Source organism: Temnothorax americanus, unplaced genomic scaffold (genome assembly GCF_048541705.1).
Source record: "Temnothorax americanus isolate GAGA-0224 unplaced genomic scaffold, ASM4854170v1 Scaffold36, whole genome shotgun sequence".
In the NCBI taxonomy this organism is placed as follows: Eukaryota; Metazoa; Arthropoda; class Insecta; order Hymenoptera; family Formicidae; genus Temnothorax; species Temnothorax americanus.
In genome coordinates, this window is record NW_027509505.1 from 70157 (window position 1) to 82603 (window position 12447).

At 41.2% G+C, this 12447-nt stretch overlaps 1 protein-coding gene across 6 annotated transcripts in view; it reads right to left on the bottom strand.

Annotated features, from left to right (window-relative positions):
- The window catches only part of Unc-13 (protein unc13 homolog), a 92180-nt gene that overhangs the window by 23262 nt on the left and 56471 nt on the right, over positions 1-12447 (bottom strand). For 4 of the 6 annotated variants that reach the window (XM_077414301.1, XM_077414298.1, XM_077414295.1 and 1 more), the window contains 4 exons: positions 9524-9598; positions 6742-6961; positions 4659-4779; positions 1586-1692 (listed from right to left, as the gene is read on the bottom strand). In XM_077414301.1, coding sequence (XP_077270427.1) covers positions 1586-1692; positions 4659-4779; positions 6742-6961; positions 9524-9598 — 523 coding nt within the window. The remainder of the gene's footprint in view (positions 1-1585; positions 1693-4658; positions 4780-6741; positions 6962-9523; positions 9599-12447) is intronic. The other 2 variants (XM_077414297.1, XM_077414300.1) reach the window with 1 other exon arrangement.

Consider the following 12447-nt stretch of genomic DNA (forward strand, 5'->3'; position numbering starts at 1 on the left):
CGTAAAAAGAGAACGTGTGCCCTCGATATACCGAAGATTACAGGTGGTCGGTAGATTGCTTTCGATAGACGTCGCTGTGGTATTGGCCTATTGGTCAGGGACTCGCGTTCATGGAAGCTCGACGGCTATAGCCGGGTCGGGTTTACCTTAGACAATGGCAACGGCACATACTTGCCGCCACAACAAGTTGCCACGTGACCTTAATGGACTTTCGATTGAATTCTCTCGGAGGAGAGGAGCATCGCGTGACGCCCTGACCAGGACGACGCGCGGGGAGTATGTACTATACATGTAAATATATATACATTCACCGTGGAGACCCACATATCTTCACATCGATGCGTAAACAGACACGCGAATGCGGCACTCGAATCAGAAGCGTGTACGGTGACCTGGTTAATGTGATTTCGTTAACGAGAAATAATGAGCGGCCCGTGGATGCGTTTCAAGGATTTCCGAAGATACTTCCACCGAACGGTAGTAATTGAGACGTTGTTTCTGGAGGAAAATTCGCGCGCTCGAGCCGACTGCGAGAGATTTCATTTCGCCGATGGAACACGAAACTCCACTCGTTACCGGGGAAAAGAGGCTATTGCAAATAGCGCGTTGAGCGCGCGAACGAGGAGAGAACTGACTGCAAACTCGATTTCGTCGATCTCGTTGAAGCGGACCAGTTGCCACGGCGCGGGCGGAGCAGCGGGGATTGGCGTGAAATTGGAGCGAAGGGAAGTACCCTTTGAAGGTAAAAAGAAGGAAACGCTGCGGCAGGGGGGGGAGAAAAGAGGGGAATCCCAGGTAATGCCCAATTACAAATCGAGTGTTGTAAACTAACGGTCAGCGCGCTGTATCGGCGTTACATCCAGCGGACAAATGTATTAGATCATAAAAAAAACGCCAGCACATACACGCATAACAGCAGCATAGCGTACACGCGCACACATACCATAATCTGCACTGGTTAGGTGGAAATAGTTGCGAGGGTATGTAAGTCAAGGTGTTTCTAAGGAGGGAATGGATGTAGTTCGTCCATCGTGAGAGTACGCTCTTTGTGACGCAGTCAATGTTGAATATAGATATACACTCAGCTTTTAAAGAAGTTAAAGAAAAAAGAGAAAATATAAGGCAAAAGCTAAGTTTTAAATAGTAATTTATAGCTCCAACGTGAAGCGGTTCCCTTTATTACCCACATTATTGCTCGATGATCGAACGGCTTTACGAACGGAATTACATATAGGAATGGGATTACATGTAGGACAGTGATTGTTACTCAATATCGGTACGGTTTATGGCACAATCAATACAACACACAGCTACACGCGCGGCAGCCACCAAGAGCCAATTGGCAATAATAACAATGATAAGAAGTATAATCAAGGTAAATCTTGTGCGTACACGCATTATGTATATGTATACGGGAGGCAACGATGAGACTCGCACTGTACAGATCAAAATACGTATAGGCATACTGCAGCACACACATATTGTATCGGGATGGACACCATACTGATGACACGCTCGTCGCGTGGGGTACGGAGAGTGCACAAGACCAGTTTAGAAATCGGCGAGCACGAGCTGGCCAACAAACCTGTAATAGCGATCTTCGCCGACCACTTGCTGGTACCGTCCAAAACTGACTGCTCCACCGCCATCATGTGACCCGCGTGCGCCTTTTCGTCGACCCCGAAGACTGACCTAAACTCCGACGAGACTCTCTTTCACATAAGCTGTGCCAACGGCCGCGATCTCGTCCTATCTGCTTCTCTCGTGAAATATATCTTTATTCCGAGATTACCTTCACCTAAAATCGCTCTTTTGCCGCGAATTTTCCACGAAAGATTATTTCGCTCTGCAATAGTGAGTATAGAAATTCGAAAAAAGAAGGAAAAAAGGCGCGACGGCGCAAACGGAATTTCAACCGGCACGCGAATTTAGCCATTCTTTTGCAAACGGGTGAAAACTGCGCTCGCTTTTACAGTTAGCGTTCCGTGAAACAGAACACGTTTGCATGGGGCTGTTAGCAGCAAATCCCTACGTGACAGCTTGAGAATTCTCTTTGTAGGGTCAACTGTTCATTCAGACGGCGCTGTTTCTTGCTAAATTTTTCCGACGATCCCGAATAAAACGAAAACGGCGATAATCGAGCGTTTCGGCAACGGAAATTTTTAGTACGCGTGCCAAACAAAATAATCTTCTGAGGCGACTGGTCATCGATCAAATCGCTGACGAAAGCACGGTATCGGTGTCGGCGGTCATATTTACGTTCGGATACGTTCACGATTATATCCTTCAGAGAAGACGAGATCGAGCCTAGTGACGGTAAAGATTTCGCTTTAGCTTCGTTCTCCCTTACAATCTGCCCTGCCTATTACTGTCGCCACTGCATCGCCGTATATTCGCGTTTCATTTAATTATAGATTAATCCCAGTCTATTGCCGCTGGGTACAAGCATTCTTAATTGACAACTAATTATTGTCGCCTGGGATATTAAATTAATTTTCAGTAATACATATAACCATATTGCGGGGCACGACATTCTGCGTTGCAGTATTTCTTGCAGAAGCGATTGCCGCTTTCCTCGACACGTAATAACGGTCGCTGCAGCTGTTCCACTAATTTCGCACGTACTAATTACCGACAATCTAAATTACTAATGCTCGGCAAAAATGAGAAAAATATCTGTGTGAGTATTAATGCGCACTGATTAATTTATACGTTTACTGATAAATTTATAATCTTTGCTAATTTTAACGTTTGAAATTTAGGTTGAGTTGATTTCAAGTAATTCAGAAAAATAATATTCCCTCCTAAGGCAACTCACTGCTTCATTAAAAACTGCATGTATAAACGTAGTTTGCGCTTCAAAAATCCCTCTAATATGCTAATTACATGACTAATTGAACAAATATCGATTGGCCGGTTTATCGGCGCGATTATTGGGCCCCTCGCAATGCAGATCGCGCAAGCGATATTAATTAACGTTGATTTTCATTAGCCGACTGCCTGCCGAACTGGCTTTTATCGCGATGGCTTTTACGCAATCGCGGCGTGCTCCACCATGTCTGTCGCGCCGTCGATATTTATAATAGTCGCGATAACAAGCCGATACTAGGGTAATAAGATTGAAATGTGGCGCGAGCAGCGGAGATATCTCGAATAGCTCGCCGCTTAATTAATTATGACAGATATGCGACGGATTGACGCAAGGTGCGCAAATGCGATTAGACGGTTATTATGACGATGCTGACGTGCCTAAGCCGCGTGCGTTATCCATTTATAATTTACCGCAAATAGACCGGTTATGGTACTTGAAAACGATCACTCGTCGCCTGACTTCATTATATTTTCGTAAAGGCAAATCAGAATTTATTTAAATAAACATTTAAATTTAATTAGCAATATCTCACTGGATTACAGTTGAAATTCAAAGAATACACAAAAAATTTTTAGCTTGTGGTCTCTCAGACGCAGTACAATTCAGAGTTCGAACTTCGAACTGAAATAATATCATGAATGTACGTGTACTTGTGTGTCAGTGCCGATTATTGAGCGGCAAATATTAATTTGTGAGTTTAATTCTGACAGCTTATTTGATTGCATGAAAATAACACGTTTATTGAACGAAGCGGATTTTGTCTTCCCCTTAAATCAATAATATTGCGGAAATTATCATATCTCAGTATTACATTATTAGACTAAAATCGTTGGGCATGCAGTATTTAACTTAAAATTTACTTAACTTTTAATTAATAAATATATATAAATTACAAATATATAATAAAAATATATATAATATATATAAAATTTTTATATCCCGTTTGCTAAATTGCTCTATCACGTAACAATTTTGAGAGATTTGTAGTTAACTATAATATATGACGCGTTGAAGAAGCTTTCTTCTATAAATGCTTTTTGGACAGTTTCGAACAGAAAAATTGAAGAGAATATCGGTCACGTGTATGATATGTTTGCGGTAACGGAAACGGTGCGATGTGAAACGAATACACACAAATTCACCAAGATAACAAGGAGATAACTTCCGAAGTCTGAAACACGAACCGTGTTCGCCGCGCTTATCGTAAGGCATTATTCACGAACATTCACACAATATGCTACCCCGGCCGGGGGTGTGTCGTGACGCATTAATATTCGTCCGAACGATGTTTATATGGCCTTTAACGATTTCCTATGTTTGAGGTCGTGAAATAGATCCGGCTCGACTGTGGAGATTTATTCGCGGAACAACCATTTGCAATCCGCTCGCGCAAAGGGCGAGACGAGTCTCGGGTGGAGCGAGTTTCAAATGGGTTGTTGCGGCGCGGGCGGACTAATTAATGCACAGTCGGGAATAGCTTTTTATCCATTAAAAGAAAAAGTACAATCACAGGCGACTTTAAATACGTCCCCTTACGAGACTTTTATTTACAATGCACGAGCCGCGCTATTATTCACCGACGGCGAGAACCTGCTGAAAAATGACGAGCAGTGGTGACAGACGACCAATAAATCGCATCGGGATCGATCGGTGCATCGATCGACACCATTCCTCCTCGAACCGAACTGTCTATCGATCGACAGTACGGTTGTCGTTGGATTGGCTTCTGCTGCGAGGAAAAGAAGAAAAGAAAAAAAAGAAGCGAGCGCAGAAAGCGGATACTCACCGAATCAACTCGAAGATCTCCGGTTTCTCTCGTTCTCTTTGCTTCATTCTCTCTTTCATCGCCGTGATTATGCTAATCGCCTTATCCTCAGCGCCGTGCTTCGAGCTCTTCTCAGCCGCCCCTATGAGAACGGAATAACGAAATACAGATTATATATTCGAGATTCGCGTATATTTTGCATATTGTTATTTAGCCAGGTCATTAAAGATGCATTACCGAACAGATTTTCGGTCAAACGTTTTAAATCTGATTACTCGTTTACAGATTAATTTTCAATCTCGATGTCATACCGGTATCGATAAAAACGTTTTTATTCCCGGCAGAGAGCAAGTGAGATGGAAACGTGTGTTACACGTAAAGAAGATTTATTGCGCGATTCGGTGCGCATGCCGCGCTGTTTTTCAATGCGTCAAACGATAAAACGCTGGCAAAAAAAATAGTGTTTTTCCCCGAGATAAAATTTTATATATCGTGAAAATCATAATTCGTATCATCGATATAGTGATTGAATAACACCAACACAGGTTTTTTCGTTCTTTAGTATCATCCGAACACGATGCTGATAATGACCGTGTAAAGGTCGGTATTGCGTTGCGCAAAATTACATACGAACTGGAAAATATGACATCGCGTACAGATCGTGATAGATGACCATGCGTTCTGCGTATCACATAATATTCACGTCAATTTTGATTACATATAATCGTTGGACGTCAGATAGATTACAGATAAATTACATTATAGATGCAAGAACGATGACGCGATAGCGATACATTTCGCATGCAATTTACCCGGTGTCGATCACGTTTCAAATTTTCGCACGAAGGTATACGCATCGAAGCTGCTTTCCGTAGCTATCGATATCGTCAATTTTAATTATTATTACACTGAAAATCCTGTTGCACAGCCGGATAGCGATTGTATACGGCGAGGGAAAAGGAAGTAAGGATAAACGATAGTACAGGACGTGACGCAAAACACCCGGTACATTGGAATTACAACGGACAGCAGCGGATGAGGGAGAATTAATTGAGAACGGAATTACGAGGCAAACCGTCGTGCCGCGAATCAGAGGCGGAGAGGCTGTAAATTAATCGTGGACTGTCCGATCAAGAAAAGAAACTTTATCGAAGACAGAGTCAGAGGGGAAAGGAGTGAGAATCATTAGTCTGGGAGTGCTAGTACGAATCGATAGCGAATGGTATTCAGGCGAAAGGGACATCTATAGAGAACGAAAAGATCACTGGAATCAAATTGAAAGTCTGATGGACGGGCCGACGCGACGACGTTAAAAGTGTCATTACTTCCCGATTTCCGAACATTGGAGATTGGTTTATAAAATTCGCCGCGTCGTTGCGGATACTTTTATCGAGGCAAAATGCGAAAATGGCTTCGCAAGCGTATTGCGCTTACGTAAAAATGATTTTTCCGCGCGACGGCCAATCCGTGAAATTCAATTGCGCGGTTTGACAATCGTTCGGTTATCCCCGTTACGGATCGATTTTATACGGAATACAAGAATAATATCCGTTTATTGACAAGACACCGGTCGACGACGGAAATAGCACTAGTATAAATTGCAAAAAGCAACGAACGGAGGTCGAAGCGTCTTACACGGCAAATTAATAATTAATTCGCGTGAGTAGCGACAGCAAAGAGTAATTTAAACTGCTGCATTTATGTCCGCTCAGACTTATTCATTCGCTCTAATCTCTGTTTAACGAATCGCAAAACTTTTCTCGATTTCGCTTGATTCTTATTACTCCGTCGAAGGACAATCGATTTTACTATTGCCCAGACGTTAATAAATAAGCCCGAAGTTTTTAATTACGCTGAAAAAAAGGCAATTTTGTTGTAATCTCGGCGTTTCCGAATCTTCAAAACACATTTGTAATTTCCGCCGACAAATCCCCAATGTGTGATCATGACAATTATCAATTTCGAGATGCTTTAATTAATAATGCCAATTAACCGAAGTGAAATAAACGATTAATTCTACATATTGTCTTTCGCGATAATAATATTTCGTGCATGGGCACGGAAATTGCGCTTGGAAAGCAAAATATAGATTGGCGTTACTCACTCTGCAAGCAATCGGCGTTTAGGAGGTCCTTGCACTTTTCGTGACATTTGACACCGCACTCCATACATCGAACTCCCTGTCGAGCAATGCCCCAGAGAAGACCCTCGCACTCGTAGCAGTACGTTGGCGACGTGGCCGTCCAAGTGACGAAGTTGTGAGGAGTGGTCGATGATATAGGGTAGATCATCGCTTGCAGAGTTTTTTTGTACACGTGCATCTTCTGCGGGTGTTTCATGGTGCGATTGCATCGCCGTTACGTTAAGAAATAAAGAGAAAGAGAGAAAGACAAGTCGGAAAAGAGATAGGTAGGCGTTTTATGTAAACATTCGTTTTTCTACCACTCGGTTCTCCATTCGTAAAGGTTTACGACTTTTGAGTGATTTAAACGATTCGTTGGACATTATCGTGAATTGCTAATCCTTCGAAGAGTCGGTGCTTCCTGACACGCTCAAAATTTCCAATTTTGCGGAATGTTTTACATCGTTTATCGAACTTTAAAGATCGTTCCGCGAACATTCTGTTTGTCGCGAATAGAGGATGAGAAATACCGTGAATTCCTGATGTTCACAGCGGATGAAGCGCTGTGACCGTCGCGGTCGTGTCTCCATTAATGTAATATAAAATTCTATTACCCGTGTATGAACAATCGATCGAACAATTGTGCAATAATAGATCGGAAATTATATTAGCGGGGCTATTTCTAATTGAAGAAATGAGACAGTTTTATCATGACCTTTTAAGAGAGCAATTATGTTCATTTATTACTCTTGCTTCGCGTTACTCCCTTGTCGATCTTCAAAGTACATTTTCTTCAATGTAAAATTTGCGTTTCAAATTATAAGCGGAATACCGAAGGATTAGCATTTTGTCCGTTTTTTTGTCCGTTCGATCTCTCTCGCAAAAACTCCCTCATGGATTCAGTTATTAACTGAAGTGCCTTTGTGGGTTCTAGTTACATAATCATGTGCACGCAAACCATATAGGTTTCACGAAGGTAAGCCCGCGTATGGTTCCGATAAAGGCGAATTGGATGCGCCAAGAAACTGTTTTAGGTTCCTATTTGCACGTGCCTCTCGAAAACAGAATAACTCTCCCGTCGTTCTGGTTTTATAGATTTTTCAAGAGCACCTCTATATCGATTTTCTTTCTCTTCGGGGTATCTTTTTTTCATGCTTGTGGGATAGGATTACCTAAGAGAGATTCGCGAGCACACGTACGCCAGCTTCTCGATTCTAAGGGGATCATCACGTTTCATATCGGACATCTGGAATTTTCACGCTTTATCTCGTTTTGCGACTTACTCGAAAATATAATACATTTTTTTTCTTGCAAAGTCCTGTACGCGGACAAGTTTTAGAGCGAGCGACATTTTCTGGATATCAGTAGATTATCTAGCGAGAGAAGAAGGATATAAATACATCGATCCGCTAAGCACATGGTACTAACGTGTGAACTCGGGATGTTCCTCGGTGCATGAATTTTTCAAATTCCGTATATCTTCATCCCGACGTAAGAACGTATATGTGCGCGAATGGCTGAATTACCTTTCAACGAATTACTTGGATATCTTTCAGACGATCGGCACAATGTCGAAAGCATTTTTCAATTTAAACTTTTTCGCGTTTGTTAGCAAAGCCTGCGAGTACCTAAATCGTACGCCTAACGAACTGTGCAGTATAATTAAATTGCAACTTCGTATCAACTTGTTACACTCGGTAACTTTCCACGGTAATTCGAGGTGTTTTAATAAATCACATATCTGAGAAGAGCTTCGATATTTCGTTATCGAATATTGCGCGCGTGTCAAAGTGATCTGGAAAGGACACCTAAGTATTCGATATACGAAGAACATCCAACGTCACAGAAATCGGAAACTCCAAGCACTAGCCTAGCTATTTCTCTCTGATACGGTATCCCGCGTCGTGATATCCCTATGTGGACTATGTAGGCTCTTCTATGGACGTCCTGTATATGTACGCGTGGTCCGACCACTATTTTCTCACCTAATGCATACATATGCATGTATTTCTTCGGCACGTACGCGATGCGTATCGCGTATCACGACTCTAGCCGCTAATGTATTTTACACTAGGTCGCTACGTGTTGCTCCAAAGTAACACGGTGCGAGGAGAGGAGTCAAATAGAAAATAAGGAGATTCAAAACGAAAACAGGCTAGATCGCACATTTACGTGAAAGAAAATAACGTGGAAATGAAAATAAAATGCAGCACGTTTCGTATGAAAAGAAAAGAGACTCCAACGGTTAAGTTAAACTCCTTCGGCGCCGGTCTCTCACCGGTATCGAAGCTTAAAATTAAATGATGTACGATCTAATTCCTCCCTAACGCCTGTCTCCGTATTTCTTCTGCTATTACTTTCCGCCTTAATATCTCGGTCTCACAAGCTAGAAGCTAAACGTCCTTTTCTACTTTCGCTTTTAGAACTTTGCTTTCAAAACTTTTCCCTCATCCCTTACCCATTGCGCAAAGGTTTCCGAATGGAGTACGTCACGTAGAAAGAAAGTAATTAAGCTTCGCTTTGTGATTTATGTGGCACTAATTAATGCGGTATATCGCATCAACCAGTGGCAACCTTGAAAAATGTTGCTGGAAGAGAGCTTAGTCGTTATTTCACTTGTAGAGAGAACTTAAATATCAGCAGGATGACGCGGACGACGCGGTGGTAGCTAACAACTCTTCTCTTTCAGAGCAAGCATGTTTCTCTCGGTTCATAAACTGGTGACGCGATGACGAAGTATAATGACTAAAGGGCAAGTCCTTACCAGCTCTTCGTCGTTCAGCGTCGCTCGAGGTACGGCGGATGTGAGACCAGCGTTCCTCTTCGTCGCTGCCATAGTCTGAGAAAAGACAAGAATTAATGTGCATCTGATAATGGAATAATAATGCCTGGTATCTTCCAGTCTCTCTATCGCATAAATGATAGTCCTGGGACTGAAAAAACTGAAAGAAAGAGAGAAAAAGAGATAGAGATAGAGAAAAAAAGAGAGAAAAATATTAAAGAAAAGCATTAATAAAATAAATCGAGAGACGTGAAGAGACGTATATGTAAATAAATGTGGAAACACGAAGAAAAATTCTTCGAAAAGTGTTATTTACAGATATTTTTCGACATCGAGATAAAAAAACGTGGCTGTTTACGAGTCACAATAAAAATAACGTTACAACGACATGGAAACGTTTCTTAGAACGACGAGAAAAACTCCAATAATGATGGTGACAAGATATATATATCTCGAAATATTTAATATTAATCAATCAAATGTGAGTACATTTCCAAAGGAAGCAACTTAACATCGAGATTAAATTGCAACTACCGTAGTAATGTAAAAACTTGCGAGATAGAAATAAATCCAAAGCCGAAGGGAAATCTTGTGACGTAAAAGTCTTGTGACGTAAAAGAAGCGGTGATATTACATGCCAAGTGAAATATCGATAAAGTTAAATTTTTATTTACAAGTTTTATGAAGTGAGTATAAGTGTGAGTTATATATACACATCGAACGCTTGTAAAAAATTGTGCTGAGAGATTTTTTCGCAGATGTTATGGAAAGCGCTTTCCTTTTAGTACCTACTCTATATTTAATATATAGTAGTAATTTTTTTTTTATGTAACCGGACTTTGACATTTATACATATCTCGACAAACACACGCGTTTTTGAAATGCTGAAAATTTAATAAGTATCTACTGACCGCGAGTTTGAGCATGCTGTATGACGAAACGTCAGAGCAGCGTATTCACTCGTGCAAACGTTTGTGGATTAATATAATATCTGTCCGATTATCTTTGCGCGTAGTCGCGTGCATGGAGAAAATTAATGCAGCGACGGTCAACAAACAAGATTGCAAGTATTAAAACTGGTAGTAAGATCCAACTTGATGGTCTGGATTATATGCTACCGTATACCGAGACCCATGGCGGAAATTGTACTGAAGGCTAATCAAAGGCCTGAACCCTGTTTAATAAGGTCGAGTGCAGTTTCAACGTGGCGTAGATTTGCATATACGATTGGTTACGTATATACATGTGTGTGTACTGTATCTAATATCGAAATTAGAACGAAGACAGCGATAGTGAGAAGGTGAAAGGCAAGAATCACGAAGCGAATTAAGCGGAAATCCTAGGAGATATGTAAATCAGTTGGTAGAATAACGGTAGAAGACGAGAGTGAAAGAGAGAAAGAGAGAGAGACAAAGAGTGTGAAAGAGAGAAATAGAGATAGAGCGTAGGTGAATCTCTACGGAGAAAAAAAAATCTGATCTAATTAGCTTATAGACGTCTGGTAGGTATGGTGTGCGATAGGATATGTGGTTAGCATAGATTTTAATTAAGATATTAATTATACACGGAGCCCCGCGAACCGTGCACGCGCTATTGTTTGATCCCGACAACCGGACATTTAATTCCATAAGTACATGCTAATATCACTTTTATCGGCCATAATCCACGTATGCCGACGCGACATTGTTTTTCTAACGCGTCCCTCGATCGGACGAGGGATGCTGCGACGCGGCACGGGAAGAGGAGCACCGAGGCAATTTAATTCTGTCTCGTGTGAGAATTCCGCGCGATATCATTTTTCTTAACGATGTTATCGGGTCATCTCCTTCGCTTCGCTTTTCTCGTTTCCTCTCGTCGAGAGGTAGAAACGAAGGAGTGAGAGGAAGAGAATCGGCGAATCTCAAAGAAAACTTCCGTTAAAACGTTTAAATTTCCTGATCGAAACTTACGACTACATGTGATATTTTTATAACTATTCGTAACACGTATCTATAGCTACTAAGACACTCATGCGATATATTGATGCTCGAACATTTCTGCATGCAGGCGAGAGACATCATAACTGTTATAAGATAAAACAAAATTAATCGTTTTCTTTGTCGATAGATTGGAAATTACTCGATGATCACATAGATCAAATTTGAATGCACGCGAAACAGATGATTATACGAGAAAAGTTCCTTCGGATCGCTAGATCGCACATCCGCGTCGTGCTTCATTTTTATTGATGTCCTAATTGAAGTAACCGTACATTCGCATGCGAAACACGAAGTTACGAGTAAGCCATCAAAAAAAGCACAATGATAATGCGTCTCGTTGAAGTATAAACATCTCTTGTCTCTCCGACTACACGTACCGCGTTCAATTTAACGAGTCGCTGGAGACTTAATATGCTGTTTTCTCGCATTCGATATTTTATATACGCGGGAGATAGGAATTGCGTGTTTCGCAGATAACGAAATTACTCCGGTATCTATTTACTAACGAGTCGGTACACATGTAACGATGTTATATTAAATTAGAGATGTAATCAAGAAGTTTCTACACCGCTGACTCTATTCCATCGAGAAGTTCGCGACTTTCAACGATTCGCAGCGAGGGAAGCATGCACATTCCCTTTACAGCAAGTAATCAGCAGAAAAAAAGACGTCGTAACGAATTAGAAAAGAAAAAAAAACAGCCGAGAGCAAGTAACTTAAGAGAGAAATGTAAATCGCGTAGAACAAATCAAAGAAAAAGTAACAGTATACACAGCTATAGTGAGAATAAAGACGAATTAAAAATTTACATGCAAACATTCGAACAAGCTTTTAATTGACTTGGCTAAGGAGGCATTTAATTAGTACCTTCAAGACCTGGAGGTAGAGTTTTTGAGATTTTTTGAGAGGTTTTTTTCAGTGAGTGGT